Consider the following 26,823-nt stretch of genomic DNA (forward strand, 5'->3'; position numbering starts at 1 on the left):
TCAGATACAAAGAGGTTGGTTGATCCTAGCGTTGGAAGATTTTGCTCGTTAATACAGGATCCAGAGACCACTCGTGGGGATGGAACTGTCGGCTGAAGCAATCTGCTACTAGGTTCTGTATGCCTGCCAGATAAGTGGCCCAGAGATACATGGAGTGTGCAAGGGCCCAGGCCCAGATCTGTGTGGCTTCTTGGCAGAGGAGATAAGAGCCTGTGCCACTCTGCTTGTTCAAGTACCACATTGCAACTGTGTTGTTCGTTTGTATGAGAACAGTATTGTATGAAAGACAGTCCTTGATCGCATATAGAGCATAACGTACAGCTTGAAGCTGTAGGAAATTGATCTGAAACGTTGCTTCGAGCTGTGTCCAAGTACCTTGAGTTTGGAGGTTGTTCACATGAGCTCCCCAACCCAAGTTGGATGCGTCTGTGGTTAAAGTTACTTGCAGCACTGGTTGCTGAAAAGGTAGACCTGTTAGCAAGCTGGCTCTGTTCGTCCACTAGAGAAGCGATAAGCATAACTGGTGGGTTACTGGAATCTGGGATGAAAGCGGTTGACTGGCTTGGAGCCACTGTGATTTCAATGTTCATTGAGTAATTCTCATGGCCAGCCTGGCCATAGTAGTGACATGGATCATGGAAGCCATGTAGCCAGCAACGTTAAGAATTGATGGGCTCAGGCTGTTTTCTTTGTGTGCTGAGATGCAGCTAGTCTGGAGAGTGTGTCTGTGTAATCGTTGGGCAGGAAGGCCTTTGCCACTGTGGTGTTCAAATCTGCTCCGATGAAAGTCAGGAGGTGAGATGGAGTCAGGTAGGATTTTTGATAGTTGAGGAGAAATCCCAACGAGTGTAGCAGACTGATAGTGAGCTTGAGAGCATTGAGAACTCCTTGCTTGGATTGGCTCTTGAGCCAGTCATCCAGGTAATTTATTTATTTATTTATTTCGTGATTTTTTATATACCGCGGCACGTTAATAACATCACCTCGGTTTACAATAAACAATAAATCAGCAACAAGCTTTACAGTCAATAAGAATTCAGGTGTACATAAAAAATATCAATTAAGAATAAATTAAGAACCAATTAAGAACAATTAACAAATAAACTAATGATAAACATATTCCATAGTTAATGGCGAGTCTAATAACTGGGAGGAAAGAGCCCGATCAAGTAAAATTTAGCAGCGGGGAATAAATAAATTGGCGTGTGGCATTGGATCAGAGAAACATAAGCAATAACTGGCATTTCAGGAAAAGAGATGGTCATTGAGTGTAAGCTTGTTTGAACAGCCAGGTTTTGAGGTTCTGCTTGAATTTCTTATGGCAGGGTTCTAGACGCAGGTCTGTGGGCATTTTGTTCCAGAGGTTTGTTCCCGCAATCGTGAAGGAGCAGTCTCTTGTAGTAATGTGTCTGATGTGTTTAGGTAAGGAAAGACGTGTATGTTTTTCTTGCATAGATGGGCCGCAGCCACTGCTAGGCACTTTGTAAATACACGGGGTGCCGAGGCAAGTCCAAAAGGCGGGACCCAGTATTGAAAGTGTTGATGTCCCACTAGGAAACATAGGTACTTGCGGTGATGTGGGAATATTGGAATGTGAGCGTAAGCATCTTGAAGGTCCAGAGAACAGAGCCAATCTCCTTTTTGCCGAAGGGGAAGCATAGTCCCCAAGCACACCATCCTGAATTTTTCTTTTCGTAGAAATTTGTTGAGATTGCGGAGGTCTACGATGGGACGGAGGCCGTCTGATTTCTTTGGAATGAGAAAATAGCGGGAGTAGAACCCTCTGCCCTGCTGTGCCCGGGGCACAGGTTCCACAGACAGTTCTGACTCTAGAAGACTTGTGTGATCTTTGTGTATCCACAGTGGATTGGGTGGTGAGTCCGGGGGTACCATGAGGAAGTTTAAATGGTATCCCTGGGTTATGATGGATATCACCCATTGGTCTGTGGTAATGTTGAGCCAGTTGGTTATGAAATGGTGAATTCAACCTCCTACTGGCAAATGTGGATCTGGATTTGTGGAGCAACTGCTGATCCCTGGATAGGTTTCAAAATCCAGAGGCTTGGCCTGTTTGTGGTGGTGGCTGAGGCTGGATGTCTTGGGCTATCGAGGATGTGATCTCTGAGATGGCCTAGTTGTCCTCACGCGAGATGCAGGTGGGTAGTATCTGTGTGGGTGATAAAATGGTTTTCTAAGGTTCCTTCTAGTGGATCTTCTTGCAGAAGAAGGGGCCTCGATAGTTACTGTGGATAATTACCGCAGGGTCTCATTATGGTCTTTTAATTGAGCCACTGCATCTTGTATCTTGTCGCTGAATAGGTTTTCACCGGTACATGGCAAATTGGCAAGTTTGTCTTGGACTTACCGGAGTACCATGGCTTGAAAAAATTAGAGGAGGGACCCCTGTGGGACAAATTAACTTTTAGTAATTCCTTGAGGAAAATTCCTGTCAGGAATCTCTGCAGAGCTCCTTAACCGCGAGGCTACTGCTGCGCGGAGAAAATAAGACTGAAGGGGGACCCCTGCTGGCTGCAGGGTTAGTGCCATGCTGGGCATGCCCAGTAGGGGCCAGTCAAAGTTCTGGAAACTTTGACAGAAGTTTTCCGTGATTGGGCTCCATCCTGTGATGTCACCCATATGTGAGGACTACCATCCTGCTTGTCCTGTGAGAAAATAAAATACCATATAAACAAAAGAATATCAGCTTAAAATCTTACCGTGACTTGGTGAGAAAACATCATCTATGGCATTTAGACATAATACTGGAATCTCAACTGACTTCAGCCTATGGCAAGGACTTGCATCTTTATAGTAATCTTCAATTGATGGGTAGCCAAACATGACTGAGGTAAACTGCTTATCATACTCTCTGATGGTTTTAGCCTGGAGCAGAGAATTCAAAAGGGGATACATTTCTTAGGAAAATAAAATGTTCATATTTTCTAAACAAGATATCCTTCATATACACATAGAACCAAATTCTTTGTGGGTTGTAATACATTATCTTGAACCAAGATGTTTTAGTAACATGAGTTTTCAAGACAACAAATGGCATATGCCCCTACCACCCCCATCTAATGCAAGGGACCCACGTCAACGCCTATTTATTTATTTATTTATTTATTTATAGGTTTTTATATACCGACAACCGTTTGCACATCGTATCGGTTTACAGATAACTTAAAACTTTTTGACAGTGTGATTATATAGAACTTTTGGCACTGCCATTACATAGAACAGTAAACTCTGCATACAAGAGATAAACATCAACAAAAGGAAAATGGGTAACTATTTACAGGGAACGACGGTTCCTCAACAGTGAACGGATGAGGGAAAAAATTAACAAGAGCACATTGTAAAGGTAATACATGGAAAGCACTGTAAACAATTCAGGAGGTCATCGGGGAGAAGGTTATTGAGAGAAAAAGTCAGCAGGAGCACATTGTAAAGGGTGATTCAGGGAATGCACTATACACAGCTTAGGGGGTCATCAGGAAGATGGTTGTTGAGGGAAGGGTAGGCCTGTAAGAATAGCCAGGTTTTTAGCTTTTGTTTGAATTTGGGTGTAGATGTTTCAGTGCGTAAGTCTGGGGGCATAGAATTCCACAGGGTGGGGCCGGCCAGGGAAAAGGCTCTGTTCATTGTGGAAATAAGTTTCATGGATTTGATAGAGAGGGTACGGAGTGTCCCTTGGAGGGCAGTACGAGTAGGGCTAGTGGATGTGCGAGTAAGCAGTGGGGGGTTGATCCAGTCAGTATTTTCATTGATGATGCTTTTATGAATGAGGGAAAGAACTTTGAAAAGGATACGAGACTGTATTGGTAGCCAGTGGAGTTCGATGAGGGTAGGAGTGATGTGGTCACGTTTTCTGGAGTTAGTGAGGATGCGTGCTGAGGCGTTCTGTAGGAGTTGCAACGGTTTAGTATGAGTAGCAGGGAGACCAAGGAAGAGTGCATTACAGTAGTCTATTTTGGAAAAGATAATAGACTGGAGTACTGTGCGAAAGTCAGTGAAGAATAAGAGGGGCTGGAGTTTTTTGATGGTTTGTAGTTTGAAATAGCAGTCAGTAAGGATAGATTTAATGAAGGGTTTGAAAGAGAGCTGGTTGTCAATGAGGACGCCAAGGCTACGGGAGTGGGAGGGGAAGAGCGTGGAGGAGTACGCAATGGGAATAGAGGGAGAGGAATGTTTGTTAGAGATAATGAGGAGTTCAGTTTTTTGTGGGTTAATGGCAAGGTGCATGTCAGTGAGTAGCTGGCTGATAACGGTCAGGCAAGATTCCCACTTTTGAAGAGCAGTTTGGAGGGAGTCAGTGAAGGGGAAAAGGATTTGGACATCATCTGTGTAGATAAAGTGTTTGATGCCAAGATTAGTAAGGAGGGTGGTGAGGGGGAGCATATAAATGTTAAATAGAGTGGAGGAGAGAGAGGAACCCTGGGGGACGCCTTGGTCAAGGCTAACTGGGTCGGATTCATTGTTGCCAGTGGATACTGTATAATGACGATCTTGTAAGTATGATTTGATCCAAGAGAGGGCAGTGCCGGAGATTCCTGTTACTGAGAATGTTGATTAATATGATGTGGTTAACAGTATCAAAAGCTGCAGATATGTCTAACATGGCAAGGAGAAATGAGTTCCCAGTGTCAAATCCTTTAATAATGGTGTCAGTCAGGGATAGCAGCAATTTTTCAGTGCTCAGGTTTTTCCGGAATCCATATTGTGTGGGAGGAAGGATATTGTGTTGTTCTAGGTAATCAGATAGGCGAGAGTTGACTAATTTTTCCAGGATTTTAGATAGGAAAGGGAGATTAGAGATAGGTCTGAAGTTAGCTAGAGTCGAAGGGTCAAGGCTGGGTTTTTTAAGGATTGGTTTCACCACTGCCTGTTTTAGGAGTGTAGGGACTGTACCTTGTTCCAGGGAGCAGTTGCAGATGGATGAGAGAGGTTTGGCGATAGCTTTGGGAATAGATAGGAGGAGTTTAGTAGGAATGGTTTCAGAGGGGTGGGAGGAGGGTCTCATTTTTTTAAGATGTTTTCAATTTCAAGGGAAGAGGATAAGTCATAAGATGAGAGGGTAGTGGTAAGATTGAAAGAAGGCAGTTTCACCGTGTTTGGGTTGGCCGCAAAGTGTGCAGTGAGAGAGGACACTTTGGTTTGGAAGAAGTGAGCAAGTTCATTGCAATGTTTTTTTGTGGTGGGAGTAAGAGGTTGAGTGGGGTTGGAGCTGGTCAGGATGGAGATTATGGTGAAGAGTGCTTTGGGATTGTATTGGAAACTGTGAATCCTTTTGGCATAGTATTCTCATTTAGTTGAGAGTGTAGCATTCCTGTATTGGTGCATAAGTTGGTAGTAGGCGGTTTTGGATGCTGCAGAGGGATGTTTGCGCCATTGCCTTTCTAGGGTTCTGAGACGGGTTTTAAGGTTCTTGAGTTCTGTGGAATACCATGGTTTCCTGTTCGGATGGGCAGGTTTAATGGTATTTTTTGTAGTAATAGAGAATCCTGCTCGTAAATTCTCTAAAATGTGAGAATAAAGTTGATGCTGAATAGAGGGAGCTGTTGTGGCCAATGGACCCTCTCTGCTGGGTAAGCAAGGAAAAGGAATGAATACTATTGCTACTGTGGCCCAAGACAGCTCCCTACATATGAGGAAAGGGAACTGCTGCCACTGCTACAGTGTCCCAGGACAGACGCCTGATGAGCTGGAAAGAAAGTTCTATAGTAGAGACAGTAGATGAGAAGAGGTAGGCAGGGGAAAAAGAACAGGAGGAAGAGGCTGGAGAGAGGTGGAAGGGGAAAGGGAAAGAGGCCAGAGCGAGGGAGGAAGGAAGGGAGAAAAGAAAAAACAAATAGAAATAAAGAAAAATGAGTGTGGTGGTAGGGACAATGACGGGGGAGAAGCGACTATGCAGAGGGGCTGACAGCATGCTAGCAGGGATCTGGTGGAATCTTAAGGGTTGACCTGGGTGATCTTGAGAGCTCATGTACTAAATCATCTTTAGATTATTCTTATGTTGGTCCCATAAAAAGGTGGAGCAGCCTACACAAAACCCACCTTTCTCCAGGATCAAGATAGGTACCAGAACTCATACCTTCATGATAAGATCCATATTGAAGATTTTCTCCAAAATATGACGGTGCCTGAAAGATAAAATCAAAATAAAATGAATTATTTCAGAAGTAGAAGAGATGGGGTGAGGGGAAAAATACACAAGGAATATAAATAAGAATCCATGCAACAAGAAAAATAACTATAGAGAGGAAAAAATGCATCACTGTTTGAGATCCACACTAACCACTGAGAAATTTGCTTAAGTTTAATAAAAGGACATGCTCAAGTATTTAATAATCTCCCATACTTGCACAAGTACCCTTTAACCTTTTCAAAAAAGGGTGATGCTGTCTTACCTACTAATAGATGACTGCAAACAACTTGTCAAGTAGTAATTGAAAATCAGCCAGTTAATTGGTTTTTCCAGAGAATCTGCTGATTCGGGAGCATCCCAACCAGCAGAAAATACTACAGCTGCCTTCAACGGGGTCTCTCGACCTATGCGGCCCAGGTAGTTTAGAACCAGCATGCTACAAACAAGAATGCAATGTAGATTTACATATATGTATTTTTTATTTTATTTATAAAATTTTATATACCGTCGTTTAGAAGGTTCTATCACAACAGTTTACATAGATCCAAAATAATAGACATAAAATAAAAAAATACAAATAAGTCATTAATAAGAACAATAATAAACGAATACATTATTGATAAAATCATTCATTCATGATATGCCTGTGAGCAGACAGGGCCAAAGCAAGGGCAATAGGCACCCTGGGTGAACCTTACAGCCTTGTAACCCCCACCCCACCCAACACACACACACACACACACACAGTAAGTATTTATGACAGATTTTATACATACAGATATTATACATACAATCAAAGTTTAGTTTTACAAGGTAAAAATATCATTGTAAGCCCTCCAAAAAAAATATAACAAATGTGGAGCCTGTATGGTATTAATCTATTGTAATGCATGTTGAGTGTGGTCTTGACCCTCAGAAAACCACGAGTAAACAAAATTACAATTAGAATGTAGTAAACTTCCTATACCAAAACAGCACTAAGTGCCAACAAGCTTACTTATGAAAAAGCAATGTGACAAATATTACACCAGGCCCTAAAACACCAATACACCTCCTATTAGGAAAACAGAACTAGCTAACCTACACAGAAGCTAATGATAAAATACCTCACCTTGGCCACACATGCAGAACCCAGACAGCCCCTCACCAAATACAGAATAGAGACCATAAAGTATAAATAAAAATATGCAGATAAAAGCTGAACTGTTAACTGCAACAAGCTAGACTTTCTATGCAGTGCAACACTGGAGAAATAGAAAAATTACAATTCCTCATAAAACAAATAAATCAAGAAATACAAAACAGTCATAATATTGAACCCAAACTAGAAACTAATTTTTCAAAATAGTCACTAAAATGACTTTTTATTTCTTCTGGAAAAAGCATACACTGTACTAATCAGCTTTCAACATCCATACTGTTAGTGCTGGAGAATGAAGGTTTGGATGAAGAATTAACCCAATGTGTTATTAAAGTTGGAAATATTCAGAGATGTACTGAGGGGATTACCACCAATCTCTGTAGCTATGGGAACCATAGTTAGTGCTGCCAAAACAGTATAATAAGAATCATCTTCCCTTTGTCCTCTCTAAATTTGGAGATAGGTTTGGGAATAAGAGGAAATGTGGGAAATGCATGTAAGGAGAAAAGCATGAGATGCTAGAGCATTTGGAATCTGTCTTTTTGAAAATCCCTTAGTACAGGGACCAGAGGCATACCTAAAGTATTTGGCACCTGGGGTGGATACTTTCTTTAGCACCCCCACCCCACCCAATATATAATTTTAAAATTTCCTAAATATTGATAAAATATTTCAAAACATCAGACACATCAAATAACACCCAATAATTAAATTAAGAATTTTAAAAATCTCCCACTCTCCATATCTATCATCCTAAGATTGTTGTAGATTGGGGGCACATATGCAGACACACAATATGCGCCCTCTCTCTCTCACACACACACAAACATGCTTGGTGAGAGATGGAGGGAGCATATGTGTGTGTGAGAGAGAAAGATAGAGGAAGCGTGTGTGTGAGATACACTCACACTTTCTCTGTCTCTCTCACAACACAAACATGCTTCCTCTATCTCTCACCCACATACATGCTTCCTCTCTCTCTCTCACACACACTAAACACACACACAAATGTAGACAAAGCAAAATTGCTTACCTTGTAATAGGTGTTATCCCAGGACAGCAGGATGTAGTCCTCACATATGGGTGACATCAGTAATGGAGCCCTATGTACGGAAAACTTCTGTAAAAGTTTCTATGAAACTTTTGACTGGCACCAGAGTGCCTACTGAGCATGCCCAGCATGCCATGATATTCCCTGCCACAGGGGTCTCCCTTTAGTCTTTGTTTGTAGCAAATAGCGTTAGCCAAAAATAAAATAATAAAACGTATCGGACCCAACTCCGCGGGGTGGCGGGTGGGTTTCGTGAGGACTACATCCTGCTGTCCTGGGATAACACCTATTACAAGGTAAGCAATTTTGCTTTATCCCAGGACAAGCAGGATGCTAGTCCTCACATATGGGTGATTAGCAAGCTAGAGGCTGATTCATTTTGTGCTGAAATGACCGTAAGGTATTGTTATTGAAATGAATCAGTCGAAATCACAGCAGGTTGGATGTAGAAGGAGTTGGGATTAAACTGGAAACAAGTTCTTTAAGACGGATTGTCCATATGCTGAATCTTGTCTTCCCTCTTTGTCTAGACAGTAGTGAGCTGCAAAGGTGTGAAGAGAACTCCATGTTGCTGCTTTACAAATGTCCAGAATAGGTACAGAGCGAAGGTGTGCTACTGAAGTTGACATTGCTCTGACTGAATGTGCTTTTACTCGCCCTTGGAGAGTAAGGCCTGCTTTTTCATAACAAAATTGTATGCAATCTGCTAGCCAGTTTGACAGAGTATGCTTACCCACTGCCTTACCTGGTTTGTTTGGATCATAGGACACAAACAGTTGATTTGATTTTCTTTGGGCTGTAGTGCGGTTTAAATAGAAAGATAACGCACGTTTACAGTCCAAAGTGTGTAAGGCTCTCTCTCCCTGGTGAGAGTGAGGCCTAGGAAAGAATGTAGGTAAAACTATGGTTTGGTTCAAATGAAATTCCGTGACAACCTTAGGAAGGAATTTTGGATGTGTACGGAGGACTACTCTGTCATGAAGGAACTTCGTGAAGGGTTCGTAAGTTACTAGTGCTTGTAGTTCACTGACCCTTCTAGCTGATGTAATGGCTATGAGAAATACCGTTTTCCAAGTAAGGAATTTAAGGTCACAGGTATTTATGGGTTCAAATGGAGAACGCATAAGCTTGGTTAAAACTACGTTCAGGTCCCATTGAATGCTTGGGGAATGAACTGGAGGTTTAATGTGAGTTAGGCCTCTCATGAATTTACTGACGAGAGGCTGTGTGGAGAGAGGCGCATCTCCTAGCTTGTTATGATAAGCTGAGATTGCACTTAAGTGTACTCTTACAGATGACGTCTTAAGACCAGAGTCTGAGAGATGGTAAAGGTAATCTAGTAGCGAGGTAGTGGGGCAAGTGAAAGGATCTAAACCTTTCTGAGTGCACCATAAAGTAAACCTTTTCCATTTGTATGAATAATTCTTTCTAGTGGACGGTTTACGTGCAGCTATTAGTACCTGAGATATATTGGTTGAAAGGTTGAATGGTTGCAAGATCAAGCTTTCAACATCCATGCTGTCAGGGACAGGGATTGGAGGTTGGGATGGCGCAACTGTCCCTGTTCCTGAGTTATGAGAGTGGGAGCTACTCCCAGGCGAATTGGGTCCCTGACTGAGAGATCTAGCAGTGTGGGGAACCATACTTGTCGAGGCCAATATGGGGCTATGAGTATCATGGACCCCTTGTCCTGTTGTAGCTTCACTAGTGTTTTGGTTATGAGCGGTATTGGTGGATACGCGTATAACAGGCCTGAGTTCCAATGGCGGGCAAACGCGTCCTTTGGTAAGCTGTTCTGCTGGAAGAGGAGAGAGCAGTAATTGTTCACTTTGTAGTTCAGATGTGACGCAAAGAGATCTATTGTTGGTTGACCCCAGCGTTGAAATATCTTGGTTGCTATCGCTGGATTGAGGGACCACTCGTGTGGTTGGAAGTGACGGCTGAGGCGATCCGCTACTGTGTTGTGGATGCCTGCTAGGTAGGTGGCCCGTAGTAGAATTGAGTGTGCTAGGGCCCAGTCCCATATTTGAGCTGCTTCCTGACAAAGGAGGTACGAGCCCGTACCACCCTGCTTGTTGATGTACCACATGGCTACTGTGTTGTCCGTTTGGATCAGAACAGTCTTGTGTGAAAGGCAGTCCTTGAATGCATATAGAGCATAGCGTATAGCTCGAAGCTCCAGGAAATTTATCTGAAAGGAGGCTTCTTGATTTGTCCACTTGCCCTGTGTTTTCAGATGAGCAATGTGCGCTCCCCATCCCAAGGTGGACGCATCTGTAGTTAAAGTCACTTGTGGAACTGGTTGCTGGAAAGGTAGGCCTTTGAGCAAGTTGATTGGTGATGTCCACCAGAGAAGGGAAGACTTCAGCTCTGATGTTATCTGGATGTGAGTGGACAGTGGCTGAATGGCTTGAATCCATTGAGATTTCAGTGTCCATTGCATTAGTCGCATGGTCAGTCTGGCCATGGGAGTGACGTGAACTGTTGAGGCCATGTGTCCGAGTAGGATGAGGCACTGATGAGCTGTGACTGTATGTTGATTGCGAATAGAATGTACTAGGAGAACGAGCGATTGAGCCCGGTCTTTCGGAAGAAAGGCCTTTGCTGTGATGGTGTTGAGATCTGCACCTATGAACTGCAACTGGTGAGATGGTGTGAGATGGGATTTGTCGTAATTGATGAGAAATCCCAAGGAGTGAAGCAATCTTATTGTGAGATGGAGAGAAGTGACAGCTCCGCTCTGTGTATGACTTTTGATGAGCCAATCGTCCAAGTAGGGGAACACATGCACTTGTTGCTTGTGAAGATGTGCCACCGCTACTGCTAGACATTTTGTGAATACTCGAGGTGCTGATGCAAGGCCGAATGGTAGCACCCTGTATTGGAAGTGTTGACCTTGTACCAGAAATCGCAGGTACTGTCGATGAGGTGGAAAAATGGGAATGTGAGCGTAAGCGTCTTGAAGATCCAGAGAGCAGAGCCAATCTCCTTTTTGAAGAAGAGGTAGCATGGTGCCTAAGGACACCATCCTGAATTTTTCCTTCTTTAAAAATTTGTTGAGATTTCTGAGGTCCAGGATAGGACGTAGACCCCCGGTTTTCTTTGGAATTAGGAAATATCGGGAGTAGAATCCTCTGCCCCACTGAGGCCTGGGAACTCTTTCGATGGCCCTGGCAGTCAGGAGGGTGGATAATTCTGCTTGCAGGATTGTGTAATGATGAGACACTGTCCAAGACGGAATAGGGGGATTGTGTCTTGGCACAGTGAGGAAGTCCAAGTGGTACCCTTGAGATATGATTGAGAGTACCCATTGGTCTGTAGTGATGGAGGTCCAAGTTTGAAGATGGTGAGCAACTCGGCCTCCGACAGGTACTTGTGGATAAGGATTTTGGGAATGACTCATGCCCTCTGGTTGTACTTCAAAATCCGGAAGTGGACGCCGCAGGCGGAGGTTGTTGAGGCCTAGCAGGTCTTTGGCGAGGCTGAGACCGTTGAGCAGGTCTTTGTTGTCTGGGCCTGGCTACTGGTGGATAATACCGCCTAGGGCGGTAATATGGCTTTCTTTGTTCCCTTCTTGGAGGCCTCCTTGAAGGTTGATGTACCTCTTGTGGCAGCTGAGAAAGCTGTTTGAGGGTTTCTGTGTGGTCTTTGATGGTGGCCACCGCCTCCTTGACCTTATCGCCAAAGAGGTTCTCCCCTAAGCAAGGCAGGTCCGCCAAGCGCTCCTGTACCTCTGGTCTCAGCTCTGAAGATTTGAGCCAGGCCCATCTTCTAGCTGTTATTCCGGATGCAGACAATCTGGATGCTGTTTCAAATGAATCATACGTGGCTCGAACCTCGTGTTTCCTGCCTCTAGGCCTTTATGTACGAGGTTTTGAAATCCTTCCTGAAGATGGTCAGGTAACTGATGAGACAGGGATTCAACTTGTTTCCATAGGTCACGCTGGTATTGATTCATGAAAAGCTGGTATGAATTTATCCTAGATACCAGCATAGCAGCTTGGAAGATCTTCCGGCCAAGATTGTCCAAGAACCTATTATCCTTTCCAGGAGGTATGGAGGCGTGTTGCTTTAATCTTTTGGCTTTCTTTTGAGCCGACTCAACCACCACTGATTGGTGTGGTAGTTGAGTTTTTTGGAACCCTGGGATGGGTTGTACTAGATAAGTGGCATCCGCCCGCTTATTAACAGCTGCCACCGAACCAGGGTGTTCCCATATCCTGTACATAAGTTCTTGTAATACTTCATGAACAGGAATAGCAAGAATTTCCTTGGGAGGATCCACGAATTGAAGCACCTCCAAGGTTTTTTGCCTGCTGTCTACTTCAGAAATGAGAGAGAAAGGAATTGTTTGAGACATTTCTTTAATAAAGTTGGAGAAAGACAGATCCTCCGGTGGTGACTTTCTTCTATCTTCTGGCGGAGAAGGCTCAGAAAGGAGGTCTTCATCCGAGGAGAATTCTTGGTCACTATCATCCAGAGGGTGCTCCAACGGCCTAGTAGGCTTAGCTGGCATTTCGGATAGTGGAGTCTGAGGTCTAAGGGGTGGCGTGACACCCGAGGGACCTGGTAATGGCTCTTGATTCTCATCTACATCTATAGATTGTGGTAAAGATGAGAAGCAATGGATCAGTGAGTCCAGCTTGTCCATTAATGGTTGAAAAATGGATTCTTGAGAAGGCATCGACGGTGCCATCGGGGTCGATGGCCGTGGTGGAATCGATGGTAACCGGGGAATCGGTAGTGCTGGAACCGGTGATTGTGGCCTAGGTAGAACCGGTGATGGAATCGGTGCCATCGAGGAGAGCGGTGATTTCCTTGGCATCGGTCGTGAAGGAATCGGTGATGGGACCGGAGATCCTCCTATGACCGGTGTCGATGGCAGAACCGGAGTGGCAGGCCGTGGCATCGCCTCGATAAAGGCATCCTTAACCGCTTGACGTATGTAACTGTCAAGTTCCGCCCGCATGGATGATGTGAACAGAGCACCCATGGGGGGAGGCGGTGGCGGCGATAGCAGTACAACCTCAGAGCCCTGAGGAGGTACGATTCCTTCCGCCGGAATCGGCGAGGGTTGGCCTGCTGGTGGCTCAGAAGCCTTACTTTGGAGCCGGGCTTTCTTAATCGGTGTCCCGTCCTCCGCCGATGGCTCGCCGGGTATCGAAGCGGTGGTTGCTGTGTGTGGCCTGCGATGCCGATGGCGATGTTTATCTTTTTCGCGCCCTTTTTCGCTGCTCGATGTGGACGCTCTGGACGATGGAGAGGGGGAGGAAAAGGGAGCGTCTCCCGACTCACCTGAGTGACGTTTCTTCAATACTACTTTTCTAATCGACCCAGCCGGAGACGATTGTGTGGAAGTAGACGGAGCAGTAATCAGCTGTATCTTGAATAGTTGCTCCATTTTGTCCATCCGTAGACGTCGACCTTTTGAGGTCATCGTAGCGCATAAGGGACAATTTTTTACATCATGACCTTCACCAAGGCAAAGTACACAGTCTTGGTGAGGGTCTGTGATAGACATATTTCTCGCGCATTTCGGACATTTTTTAAAACCTGTAGCCATTTTGTGGCCGGACAGCCGTCGACGGCCTAGGACTCAGGTAAAATTGTTTTTAATCAAAAAACGGAACGGAATCGCGAGAACGGTAAAAACTCACCGCGATGACTAAACTAAGGGAGACCCTTTGCGGTTGAAGTTTTTGAAGCTTTCCGTAAGGAAAAATATGTGGAGAATCCCACAGGACTCCTGATAACCGCGAGGCTAACAGCTTCGCGGAAAAAAGAAGACTAAAGGGAGACCCCTGTGGCAGGGAATATCATGGCATGCTGGGCATGCTCAGTAGGCACTCTGGTGCCAGTCAAAAGTTTCATAGAAACTTTTACAGAAGTTTTCCGTACATAGGGCTCCATTACTGATGTCACCCATATGTGAGGACTAGCATCCTGCTTGTCCTGGGATAAAAACTGAACTGGAAACCACAAGCCAGATTCTACATGCAGTGCAATAATGGAAAAGCAGAACATCACTATTCCTCAAAACAATGTAATCAAGGAGAGGATCACCTTGCTGGTAGCTGAAAGGAATCATAAGAACATAAGAAAATGCCATACTGGGTCAGACCAAGGGTCCATCAAGCCCAGCATCCTGTTTCCAACAGTGGCCAATCCAGGCCATAAGAACCTGGCAAGTATCCAAAAACTAAGTCTATTCCATGTTACCATTGCTAATGGCAGTGGCTATTCTCTAAGTGAACTTAATAGCAGGTAATGGACTTCTCCTCCAAGAACTTATCCAATCCTTTTTTAAACACAGCTATACTAACTGCACTAACCTCATCCTCTGGCAACAAATTCCAGAGTTTAATTGTGCGTTGAGTAAAAAAGAACTTTCTCCGATTAGTTTTAAATGTGCCCCATGCTGACTTCATGGAGTGCCCCTAGTCTTTCTACCATCCGAAAGAGTAAATAACCGATTCACATCTACCTATTCTAGACCTCTCATGATTTTAAACATCTCTATCATATCCCCCCTCAGTCGTCTCTTCTCCAAGCTGAAAAGTCCTAACCTCTTTAGTCTTTCCTCATAGGGGAGTTGGCAAGTACTCAAAAACTAAGTCTATTCCATGTTACCGTTGCTATCATTTTGATAGCCCTTCTCTGTACCTTCTCCATCGCAATTATCTTTTTTGAGCTGCGGCGACCAGAATTGTACACAGTATTCAGGGTGCAGTCTCACCATGGAGCGATACAGAGGCATTATGACATTTTCCATTTTATTCACCATTCCCTTTCTAATAATTCCCAACATTCTGTTTGCTTTTTTGACTGCTGCAGCACACTGAACCGACGATTTCAATGTGTTATCCACTATGACACCTAGATCTCTTTCTTGGGTTGTAACACTTAATATGGAACCCAACATTGTGTAATTATAGCATGGGTTATTTTTCCCTATATGCATCACCTTGCACTTATCCTCATTAAATTTCATCTGCCATTTGGATGCCCAATTTTCCAGTCTCACAAGGTCTTCCTGCAATTTATCACAATCTGCTTGTGATTTAACTACTCTGAACAATTTTGTGTCATCTGCATATTTGATTATCTCACTCGTTGTATTTCTTTCCAGATCATTTATAAATATATTGAAAAGTAAGGGTCCCAATACAGATCCCTGAGGCACTCCACTGTCCACTCCCTTCCACTGAGAAAATTGTCCATTTAATCCTACTCTCTGTTTCTTGTCTTTTAGCCAGTTTGCAATCCACGAAAGGACATCGCCACCTATCCCATGACTTTTTACTTTTCCTAGAAGCCTCTAATGAGGAACTTTGTCAAACGCCTTCTGAAAATCCAAGTATACTATATCTACCGGTTCACCTTTATCCACATGTTTATTAACTCCTTCAAAAAAGTGAAGCAGATTTGTGAGGCAAGACTTGCCCTGGGTAAAGCCATGCTGACTTTGTTCCATTAAACCATGTCTTTCTATATGTTCTGTGATTTTGATGTTTAGAACACTTTCAACTATTTTTCCTGGCACTATTTTTCCTAGCACTGAAGTAAGTTTTTGCTTGGCACTATTTTTCCTGGCACTATTTTTCCTGGCACTGAAGTAAGTTTTTGCTTGGGACATTGTCTTTTTTAAAAGTATTGGTGTAAAGTTAACTATTTGGGAATATTATTTAGTGTGTTTGTGCTTTTAATAGTCAGTCAGGCAGCTAGTAAGCAGTAGTTAGTGTGCTTATTTTTAAAAGTCTGTAAGGCAGCTAGTAAGCAGAACTGAGTGTTTGTATTAAAAAAAAAAAAAAAAAAAGTAGCCAGAAGTTAGAAATAAGCTAGGAGCAGTGTATACCTAAGTAAAAAGGTTGAAAAGTTCAGTTCATTTACTCACCTTGGAAAGGTGTTGAGGTAGTGTGATTTGGTTTGATTAGTTACCAACATTTGTTAATCAAGAGAGCAGTGAGTCACTCTGGCTGACTAACTGAAGTTAGACTGTTTGCAGATGATACAAAATTGTTCAGAGTAGTTAAATCACAAGCAGATTGTGATAAACTGCAGGAAGACTTTGTGAGACTGGAAAATTGGGCATCCAAATGGCAGATGAAATTTAATGTGGATAAGTGCAAGGTGATGCATATAGGGAAAAATAACCCATGCTATAGTTACACAATGTTAGGTTCCATATTAGGTGCTACAACCCAAGAAAGAGATCTAGGCGTCATAGTGGATAACACATTGAAATCGTTGGTTCAGTGTGCTGCGGCAGTTAAAAAAGCAAACAGAATGTTGGGAATTATTGGAAAGGGAATGGAGAATAAAACGGAAAATGTCATAATGCCTCTGTATCGCTCCATGGTGAGACCGCACTTTGAATACTGTGTACAATTCTGGTCGCCGCATCTCAAAAAAGATATAATTGTGATGGAGAAGGTACAGAGAAGGGCTACCAAAACAATAAAGGGAATGGAACAGCTCCCCTATGAGGAAAGACTAAAGAGGTTAGGACTTTTCAGCTTGGAGAAGACTCGGCTGAGGAGGGATATGATAGAGGTGTTTAAAATCATGAGAGGTTTAGAACGGGTAGATGTGAATCGGTTATTTACTCTTTCGGATAATAGAAAGACTAGGGGGCACTCCATGAAGTTAGCATGTGGCACATTTAAAACTAATCAGAGAAAGTTCTTTTTCACTGAATGCACAATTAAACTCTGGAATTTGTTGCCAGAGGATGTGGTTAGTGCAGTTAGTATAGCTGTGTTTAAAAAAGGATTGGATAAGATCTTGGAGGAGAAGTCCATTACCTGCTATTAATTGAGTTGACTTAGAAAATAGCCACTGCTATTACTAGCAACGGTAACATGGAATAGACTTAGTTTTTGAGTACTTGCCAGGTTCTTATGGCCTGGATTGGCCACTGTTGCAAACAGGATGCTGGGCTTGATGGACCCTTGGTCTGACCCAGTATGGCATGTTCTTATGTTCTTATAAATCAATCAGAATAGTAAACAGAGTTTCTTACCTGTAACAGGTATTCTCCCAGGACAGCAGGATGTTAGTCCTCACAGATGGGTAACATCATCAGATGGAGCCCTGTCACAGAACACTTTTGTCAAAGTTTCTAGAACTTTGGCTGGCATGCTGAGCATGCCCAGCATGCCACCAATCCCATGGCCACACAGGTCCCCCTTCAGTCTCGTTTCAAAGCAGAAAAATTACGAGCAAAAAATAAAACAACAAAACGTAGGCGAACCCAACTCCGCAGGGTGGCAGGCAGGTTTTGTGAGGACTAACATCCTGCTGTCTTGGGAGAACACCTGTTTCAGGTAAGCAATTCTGCTTTCTCCCAGGACAAGCATGATGGTAGTCCTCACAGATGGGTGAATACCAAGCTGCAGGCTGCCCCCAGAACACCCTAGGCACAACAACAGGGGTGCTGTTGGCAACAATGGGGGCAGTCTGAACCTCATACTGGGCCCTAGGTAGGGAGAGTTGGGTTCTCACACTGGAACAGGTTATGGAGGACAGACTGGCCAAAGATGCTGTCCTGTCGACCGTCCTTATCCAGACAGTAATGGTCTGCGAAGGTGTGGAGAGAACTCCACATCGCGGCCTTGCAGATTTCAGCACTAGGGACTGCCCGGAAGTATGCTGATGCTGCCATGGCCCTCACTGAGTGCGCTTTCACTCGGCCCTCGAGCGGAAGGCCTGCTTGCTGGTAGCAGAAAGCAATACAGTCCGCCAACCAATTAGGGTCTGCTTGCCCATCGCAACTCCAACTCTATTTTTGTCGAAGGAGACAAAGATTTGGGTGGGCTGTCTGTGGGCTGTGGTGCGCTCTATATAAAAGGCAAGAGCACGCTTGCAGTCCAAGGTATGCAGAGCCCGCTCACCTGGATGAGAGTGAGACTGATTCAGGTGAAAGTCAGTACCACCTTAGGCAGGAACTAAGGGTGAGTGCACAGCACCAGCCTGTTGTGGAAGAACCTCGTGTAAGGCGGATAGGTCACTAGCGCCTGCATCTCACTGACTCTGCGAGCAAAAGTAACCCCTACTAGGAAGATGACCTTCCAGGTGAGGTGTTTGAACTCGCAGAAGCGCAGAGGCTCAATGAAGGCCGCATGAGCCACGCCAGCACTATGTTGAGGTCTCAGGCCACAACAGGAGGACATAGTGGAGGCTTCAGTTGAAGTTAGCCTCTCATGAAGCACCCCACTAAGGGCTGCACCAAGACTGCAGAGTCGCGCACTCCACGGTGGTAGGCACTAATGGCACTCAGATGCACCCGGATTGAGGTAGTCTGAAGACCAGACTCTGAAAGGCGCCAGAGGTAGTCCAAAAGCCTAGGAGACGGGCAAGTGAAAGTGTCAAGACCCTCCTCCATGCACCAGGATGATAATCTCCTCCACTTTGCTTGGTAGGACTTCCATGTGTAAGGCTAATGCAAAGCTACCAGGACTTGCGAGACATTGTCCGAAAGGTTGAGGGACTGTAGTATTAGCCTTTCAACATCCAGGCCATTAGGGACAACTATCGGAGGTTGGGGTGGCGTAGCCTGCCCAACTCCTGCGTGAGGAGATTGTGCGAGGTGCCCAGGCGAATGGGCTCCTGGACAGACAGGTCGCGGAGTATCGGAAACTAGACCTGATGCGGCCAATGCGGGGCTATGAGGATCATGGATCCTCTGTCCTGTTGTAGCTTCACGAGAGACTTGCCTATTAGCGGAATCAGAGGATGTGCATACAGGAGATCCGCACTTCAGGAGTGGGTGAAGGCATCCACGGCTGGTCTCTGTCCTTCCCCTTGCAGGGAGCAGACGCGGTTCACCTTGTGGTTCTGACAGCCGCCGCTTCCGCTAATAAGGAGGCGCTAGGGACGTGCTAGTGTCCCTAGCGCCTCCTTATTAGCATGGGCCCTAATTTCAATAGAGAATCGCGCGCCCAGGAGAGGTGCCTGGGCGTGCATCGGGAGAGCGGGCGCTCAACACGGAGCACCGGCTCTCCCGCGGGGTTGTTTTAATCAGCCTGTTGGAGAGGCGAGTCCCTTCAGACCCATTGGATTTCACCCACCTGTAATAGCTAATTCATCCTGCTGTCTACGGAAAACACGGTTTATGGTAAGCAAACTTGTTTTTTATTTCACTGGGAGCATTTGCTTTGTCATCTTTTCTGCCTTTCTCTGCTACTGTGTTTACTATAGGGGCAGGAACAGAACAACCTCTGTTTACTTTTACTGTCTCCTTTTCTCACCTTTTAATGCATTTTAAAGTCATATTTGTTCTGCTATGCAAGAAAGCTTGTTTTAAGGGTGGACTGTCTTTTGAGGCATAGTGGCGCAGGTGCTGCAGACTAAGTAATGTTTTTCTGAGATTATTTGCTCTTTGGGATTCTCACTGCTGTAACCTGATACTTTTTTGTTGTCTGTGTGCTTACTTTGCAATTCCCAGGCTTGGAGTTATTCTCCTTCTGGGCAAGCATGTCACTGTTAAGTTTTGGTTTTTTTTTTTTGCTCATGCAGGGGCTTGGCTACTGCTGTTCTCTCCATCTAGGTTTATTTTTATATATATATATATATATATATATTTTTTTTTTTAATCTGTATAGAGCAGTACTTTCCCTGCCACCAGTTTTCTGGAGCATCTTGCCTTATGTGGGTGCTGTTTTGATTGCATCTTTGACCTAGTTTGGTTTTCCTGTTAGAGGAGTTAACGCTTAAAATTGGACACAGGGCAATCCCTTATTGTTTAAATTTTCTACTGTCTTATAATGTATAATGGTACTGCCACCATATGCACTTTATTTCAGAATTTGACAATATTTTATCTTTGTTTCATTGTTGTGGGCACAAATTTTGAAAGAACATTACCATATCAGTATAGCTGGGAACTCTCCAGATTTGGCAGGGAGACTTGAATTCTGTAGGAATTGCTGGGTCTCCAGGCAAACATCCGAAAACTCTGGGTGCACCTTTCTGTAGAAGCAGGCCCCAGAAAAAGATCATAGGAGCCGTGTGAGCAGGAAGTAAGAGGCATGTTGGCTCCTTAATGAGGAGGGTCAGTGTCTCTAGGGCCATGCAGTGGGCCGTGGGTCACCCAATTAGCCCATCCAAAGAAATAGCACTATAGCAGGACTGCCACAGACCTCAACCTGTCGCAACCTGAGGAGGAGGTCTAGAGGCGAGGGGGAGGCTGGGGCCCCATTGGTGTATGCATGTGAGGGTGACAGCCTGTTTGTGAATGAGAAAGAAAGATAGCATGTCATGATAGCCTGTGTGTGTATGAAAGAGTATGAAAGAGTGAAAGCCTGTATGTAAGCTGGAGACCTTGTGTGTGAGAGCCTGTGTGTGTGTGAGACTGAGACAGCATATGAGAGTGAGAACCTGTGTGTGTATGTGTGTGAGAGTGAGAACCTGTGTGTGTGTTTGAGGGAAGAAAGGAAGAAGAAACAGAGCCCCTAAAAAAGGAATTGAGAAAAGAACAAGAAGAGGAACATGGAAAAAAAGAGGCCAGGACCAACTGGTTAGAAAAATAAGATCAGACAACAAAGGTTTAAAAAATAAAAAAAACCCTAACCCATTTTATTTTTTAGTGATTGGCATATGCTATCTTTGGGAATGTGATGTTATGATTTGTGGGTATGTGGGCCCGTGGCCTGAGGTGCAAATTGACACTACCCGTGGGGAGGACCTCCACAGGTCTGCACTGTCAGGAGGCGAGGTCAGAAACAGCGGAGAGCTCTGGGTAAAGTAATAGAGGGATCCGGAGGCATTAGGAGGGGACCTCCGAGAGAGTAGACTGGAGGCGAGCCCTGGGCAGGGACCCCAAGGAAAGGGATGCCAGGTAGACCACAGAGCGGAGGGCGTGAGGCTTGAGCAATCAGGAGGAACTCCAAAGGGCAACCCTGCAGGGAAGAACTGCACAGCGCAGGATGATGATGCAACGCCGTAAGCCAGCCCAGAGGACAGGGAAGCCCGGGTGAGCCTCTAGAGATGATGTAGCGCCGCCCCGACAAGCGGGGAGCAGAGGCAGTCCAATGTCATTCGTAGGCGCAACCCCGAAGAGCGGGGAAGCGCGCAAGTCCCAAGAAGTAGGAGCATGTGCCCCGAGGAGTGGGGACGCTCTGGCAATCACTGTAGTTGAGAGCGCGATCCTGAGGAGCAGGAGGCACGGCCAATCTCATTCACGATGCGGGCACAACCCCGAGGAGCGGGGAAGTCCCTCCTAGTACTCACAAATAGTAAAGGTGTCCCAGAGATACCCCCGAGGAATGGGGAACCTTGCAGGAAAGAACCCAAAAGATGCGGAGCCAGCCTGAGGAGCGGGTTAGGCCAGGAGAGCAAGTCACCGGTGTGTACAATGACCCTCGAGCAGCGAGTACCAGACAGGGTTGAAGTATAGTCTCAGGAACAGGAAGCAGTAGTCGTAGATGTACGGAACTTGTTGCCAAGTCGGCTAGCTGAGGGTGAAGGTGGAGATTAAATACCCCGGTCTGATGATGTCATCAACCGGAGATGCCCCCGAGGTTCCCGCCAAGAAGGCTAGAAAGGAGGGCCCGGTGGCGCACGCGCATGCCTATGAACTCCCAGAGTCGATGAAGATGGCGGTGGCGGTGTCCGTGCCGCCATGAGGAGGCCCAAGGAATGCAGTGTTGAAGGCTGGCCCGAGCCGCGAAGAGCTCCGGGAGGGCAGGAGAGCAATGCAGGAGGTAAGCACACATGGTCGCAGCCATCTGCGACTGACGGTCATAACATGCATTATATATTTGTATTTTGCTCTTTCTTCAGAATTGCATTGTTCAGTTTGGTTTCTCAGGCTTTCCATTTCAGTTTAGTTTGCATGTTTCTATTTCTAATTTGTAGTCCCTTATTCTGTATTAGGTAAGGGTCAGTCTGTATTCTGCATATGTGACGGAGGTGCAGTACTTCTGTTAGTGTATAGTTTCTTCGTAGGGATGTGTAGTAGTATGGCTTGGTCTGTTTCCCCATACACAGTGTATTAGTTAAACCGTTATGATGTATTTTTCTTAGTTCATTGTAAACCGATATGATGTTCCCATGTATGTCGGTGTAGAAAAATTGTTAAATAAATAAATAAATAAATAGATAAGAAAATGAGCATGTATGTGTGTGAAAGAGTACAAGAGTGAATATCTGAGAGTAAATGTGTGTGTATGTGAGAGTATGTGAGCATGCAGGTGGCTCCCTGCTAATTTACCACAGTCCCAGGGTGACTGGAAATCAAAAGTTCCCAGATATGCATATCAGATACAACTAAGCTTTCATTTAATATGTCATTTCTTCACTAGTTAGAGAGAATATTCCAATATCTTAATATACACCCATATAGCACTTTTGCAACAGACACACATCTTACTGCCTCTGAGCACTCTAAGCACAGGGAATAGAATGGACAAATCTTCTCTATCTCATTTAATTCTAATAACAGAAGAACTTGTATCTTAATTCACAAATCACTCCCATTACTTATTCCTAAATCTTATCATGACCCAAAGGGAATGTGTATTATACAATACCAGTTTTACTCTGCTTAATATTTATAGCCCAAATGCCACTTACAGATATAGTCCACGTATTAGAAAAGGTGGAAGGAAGGCCAGCTGGCATGCTTAAAAGGTGAGATAAGAGAGGCTATTTTAGCCAAAAGAGCTTATTTCAAAAAATTGGAAAAAGGATCCATCTGAAAAAAATACAGGAAAAAGCATAAAAACATTGGCAAGTTAGATTAAAACATTGATAAGGCAGGCAAAATCAGAATTTGAAAAGAAGCTGGCAATAGAGGCAAAAACTCAATATAAAACCTTTTTAAATATATCCATAGCAGGAAGTCTGTGAGGGTGTCGGTTGGACCATTAGTTGATCGAAGGATTAAAGGGGCACTTAGGGAAGTCAAGCCATCACAGAAAGACTAAATTAATTCTTTACTTCAGTGTTTATTGAAAAGGATGTTGGGGAGATTCCTCTGCTGGAAACAGTATTTAAATATGATGATTCGGAAAAACTGAAAAAAATCATGGTGAAACCAGATGATGTAATAGGGAAGAATGAGAAACTAAAGAGTAGCAAATCACCTAGACCAGATGGTTTACATCTCAAAGTTCTGAAATAACTCAAAAATTAAACTCCAGATCTATTACAAGTAATTTGTAATCTATCATTAAAATCAACTATTATATCTGAAGATTGGAGAATATCCTCGATTGCGATGCTGACCTTTAAAAGGGCTTCTGGGGTGATCTGAAAAACTATAGACTGGCAAGTCTGACATCAGTACTAGAAGAAATTGTAGAAATTATTCGAAAGAATAAAATCACAGAACTTATAGAAAGGTATGGCTTAATGGGACATAGCCAGCATAGATTTACACAAGGGAAGTTTTGCTTCACCAATCTGCTACATTTTTTGAAGGGGTTAATAAACTTGTGGATAATGGTGAGCTGGTGAATGTGATGTATTTGGATTTTCAGAAGGCATGTGACAATTTATGCCAGGACAAGCAGGATGATAGTCCTCACATATGGGTGACGTCACTGGACGGAGCCCTATTACGGAAAACTGTCTGTCAAAGTTTCTAGAAAGTTTTGACTGGCAAAAAGTCCACTGAGCATGCCCAGCATGCCATTATCCCTCGAGCCACAGGGGTCTCCCTTCAGTCTTTTTTTCCATGCTGCACTTTGTCTCATGATCAGGAGCCCTGTGTGATTCTCACACAACTTTCCTTACGGAAAAACTAGGAAATTTTCCTCAGAAAAATTCCCTCATTGGGGTCTCCCAGTCTCGGCTCAATTTTTCTTCAATCAGTGATAAAAAAAAAATAAAATTTTTAGCGGTTGATACCATTCCCGAGTTTCCTCGGTGAACGTGGGCCGTCGACGGTTGTCCAGCCTTTCAAAAATTATGGCAACCGGTTTAAAAAATGCCCCAATTGCCCCGGAACTATGAAAATCACCGATCCCCACATCGAGTGTGTCTGGTGCCTCGGCCTGGGACATAACGACTCTTCATGTCCCCAATGTGCCGAGATGACTACAAAAGGTAGACGGGCCCGTCTAGAAAAAATGGAGCATCTTTTTAATATCCAGCTCCTCCCATCAACATGACACAATCATCACTGGCAGTAGTCACAAAAAAGGTAATCATAAGAACCCGCCAGGTGCACGAGGGTAGTGGGGACCCACTATCCCTGACTCCATCTAAGGCGTCGACTAAATCAGCCTCTGTGCTAGGAAAAATAGAGCACCATGAAAAACACAGTCACCGGCATCGATGGGAAGCGCCTGGTGCCGAATCCGATCCTGGAGTGGGTTCGATGGCTATCGAACCGCCCACTAAGAAGGCCAGGATCGAAGACTCAGCGAGGCCCTCAATGCAAAGGAACCAAGGCAATCCCCACCGATATCAGTGCCGGTTATTGAGCCCCCACAGGGACCTGTGGTGGAGCCAGTTTTGCCTTCTCTGCCACCCCCTATAGCTGCTCTGTTCTCATCAGTTATAAGGGAGGAACTGGACGGATTTATCCGCCAGGCAGTCGGAGATGCCATCCGAGAACTCCATCCACTGGTGCCGGTTTCCATACTTCCATTGATGCCGGAGGCATCGATGCTTCAACCATTGCTGTCCAGGCTCGATACCTTAATCAGTGACCTGCCGATGCAACCTGCGCCATCGAGGCCGAAGACACCGATTAAGTACCCGAAAGACCCGATACCAATTCTGGAGTATTCAGATGCTGACTCCATCAACTTCGACCGTCAACCATCGACTCCTCAACCGATGCCAGGGCCGTCAGGACTCTCGGGGTCGAGCTGCCCGATTCCAACACTGATGCCATCGATGCCGCTTCCATCACCATTGATGCCACCGAAGGAAAAGAAGAAATCATTGATGGATCCATCGAAGACCAAGTCACCATCGATGCCATTCTCTTTTCCTCCTTCTAGTCCATGTCCCCACACTTTATCAGACACTTGGGAGGATGTGGACATGGATTACTGAGGACATCTTATCGGACCCCTCACCACCGGAAGAAAGGAGAAAGTCACCTCCTGAAGACCTCTCCTTCTCTAACTTTGTGAGGGAAATGTCTGAAACAATTCCATTTCAGCTGCTTACAGAGGAAGATACCAGACACAAGACTTTAGAAGTCCTACAACTTATTGACTCTCTTAAAGAGATTGTTGCCATACCAGTATATGAGGTTCTGGTTGACCTCCAACACCGCCTTTGGGAGCATCCCTACATGGTGCCACCTGTTAATAAAAGGACAGATGCCACATATTTGGTGCAACACATACCTGAGTTTCTAAAGTCTCAACTCCCACATCAATCTGTTGTGGTAGAGTCTGCGCAGAAGAGATCAAAAAGAATTTGACCACACTCTTCCACAACTCCTGGCAAGGAGCAAAAATTCTTAGACACCTATTACTATCCAAAATTGCCTCATATCAATTATATGTGACGCAGTACCAACGGAATTTATGGAAACAAATGCAAGACTTTTCAGAAATCCTTCCACAACAGCATCAAGACTCTTTCAACTCTATCATACATAAGGGTCTAGAAGCTGGAAAACATGAAGTCCGTGCAGCCTATGACTCATTCGAGACATCCTCCAGAATGGCAGTGACTGGCATTAGTGCCCGAAAATGGGCATGGCTCAAAGCATCTGACCTCAAACCAGAGGTACAGGACAAGTTGGCTGATCTTCCTTGCACAGGTGAAAACCTATTTGGTGATAAAGTGCAAGCTGCAGTTGCACAGCTGAAAGATCACAATGAGACTTTATGCCAACTCTCCATCACAGCTGCAGAAACTCCATCTTCTGCAAGACGACCTTCCAGAAAGGATACCAGAAACCTTTCTACAGGCCACGCAGGTATTATCCACCAGCTACTCATGGTAGAACAACAAGGCCATCACAAAGAGGTCAATCTAGATAGACAAAAGCATCCAGACATCAGCCTCCACCTCAGATAGGCCAATCATCTGGGTTTTGAAAAGATCCCAGAGAACAGCAGCCTCTCCAAAAACCCGAATCAAAACTCGGAGGCCGGGTTTCCTATTTTCCACCCAACTGGTCAAACATCTCCACAGATCAATGGGTTCTATCCATTATAACACAAGGTTACCATCTGGATTTTCTCACAGTGCCCAAAGGTTCTCCACCAAACCCTCTTTGTTTACACAAAGATCATACCACACTTCTAGAAACAGAATTATCCACCCTCCTGAGAGCCGGGCTGTGGAACCTGTTCCCTGACCTCAGCAGGGCAGAGGATTCTACTCCTGCTATTTTCTCGTTCCAAAGAAAACAGGAGGCCTTCACCCTATCCTAGATCTCCAAAATCTCAACAAATTTCTACGAAAAGAGAAATTCAGAATGGTGTCCTTAGGCACCATGCTTCCCCTTCTTCAAACAGGAGATTGGCTCTGTTCTCTGGATCTTCAAGACGCTTACGCTTACATTCCAAT

General features: G+C 44.7%; 1 protein-coding gene across 2 annotated transcripts in view; it reads right to left on the minus strand.

Annotated features, from left to right (window-relative positions):
* The window catches only part of ABHD3 (abhydrolase domain containing 3), a 100,068-nt gene that overhangs the window by 9,789 nt on the left and 63,456 nt on the right, over nucleotides 1-26,823 (minus strand). Inside the window, exons 6-8 of one of the 2 annotated variants that reach the window (XM_029591109.1) lie at nucleotides 6,408-6,581; nucleotides 6,092-6,140; nucleotides 2,718-2,883 (exon numbers count right to left, since the gene is read on the minus strand). In XM_029591109.1, coding sequence (XP_029446969.1) covers nucleotides 2,718-2,883; nucleotides 6,092-6,140; nucleotides 6,408-6,581 — 389 coding nt within the window. The remainder of the gene's footprint in view (nucleotides 1-2,717; nucleotides 2,884-6,091; nucleotides 6,141-6,407; nucleotides 6,582-26,823) is intronic. The other variant, XM_029591110.1, reaches the window with a different exon arrangement.

The sequence above is a fragment of the Rhinatrema bivittatum genome, chromosome 2 (assembly GCF_901001135.1).
Source record: "Rhinatrema bivittatum chromosome 2, aRhiBiv1.1, whole genome shotgun sequence".
Taxonomy (NCBI): domain Eukaryota; kingdom Metazoa; phylum Chordata; class Amphibia; order Gymnophiona; family Rhinatrematidae; genus Rhinatrema; species Rhinatrema bivittatum.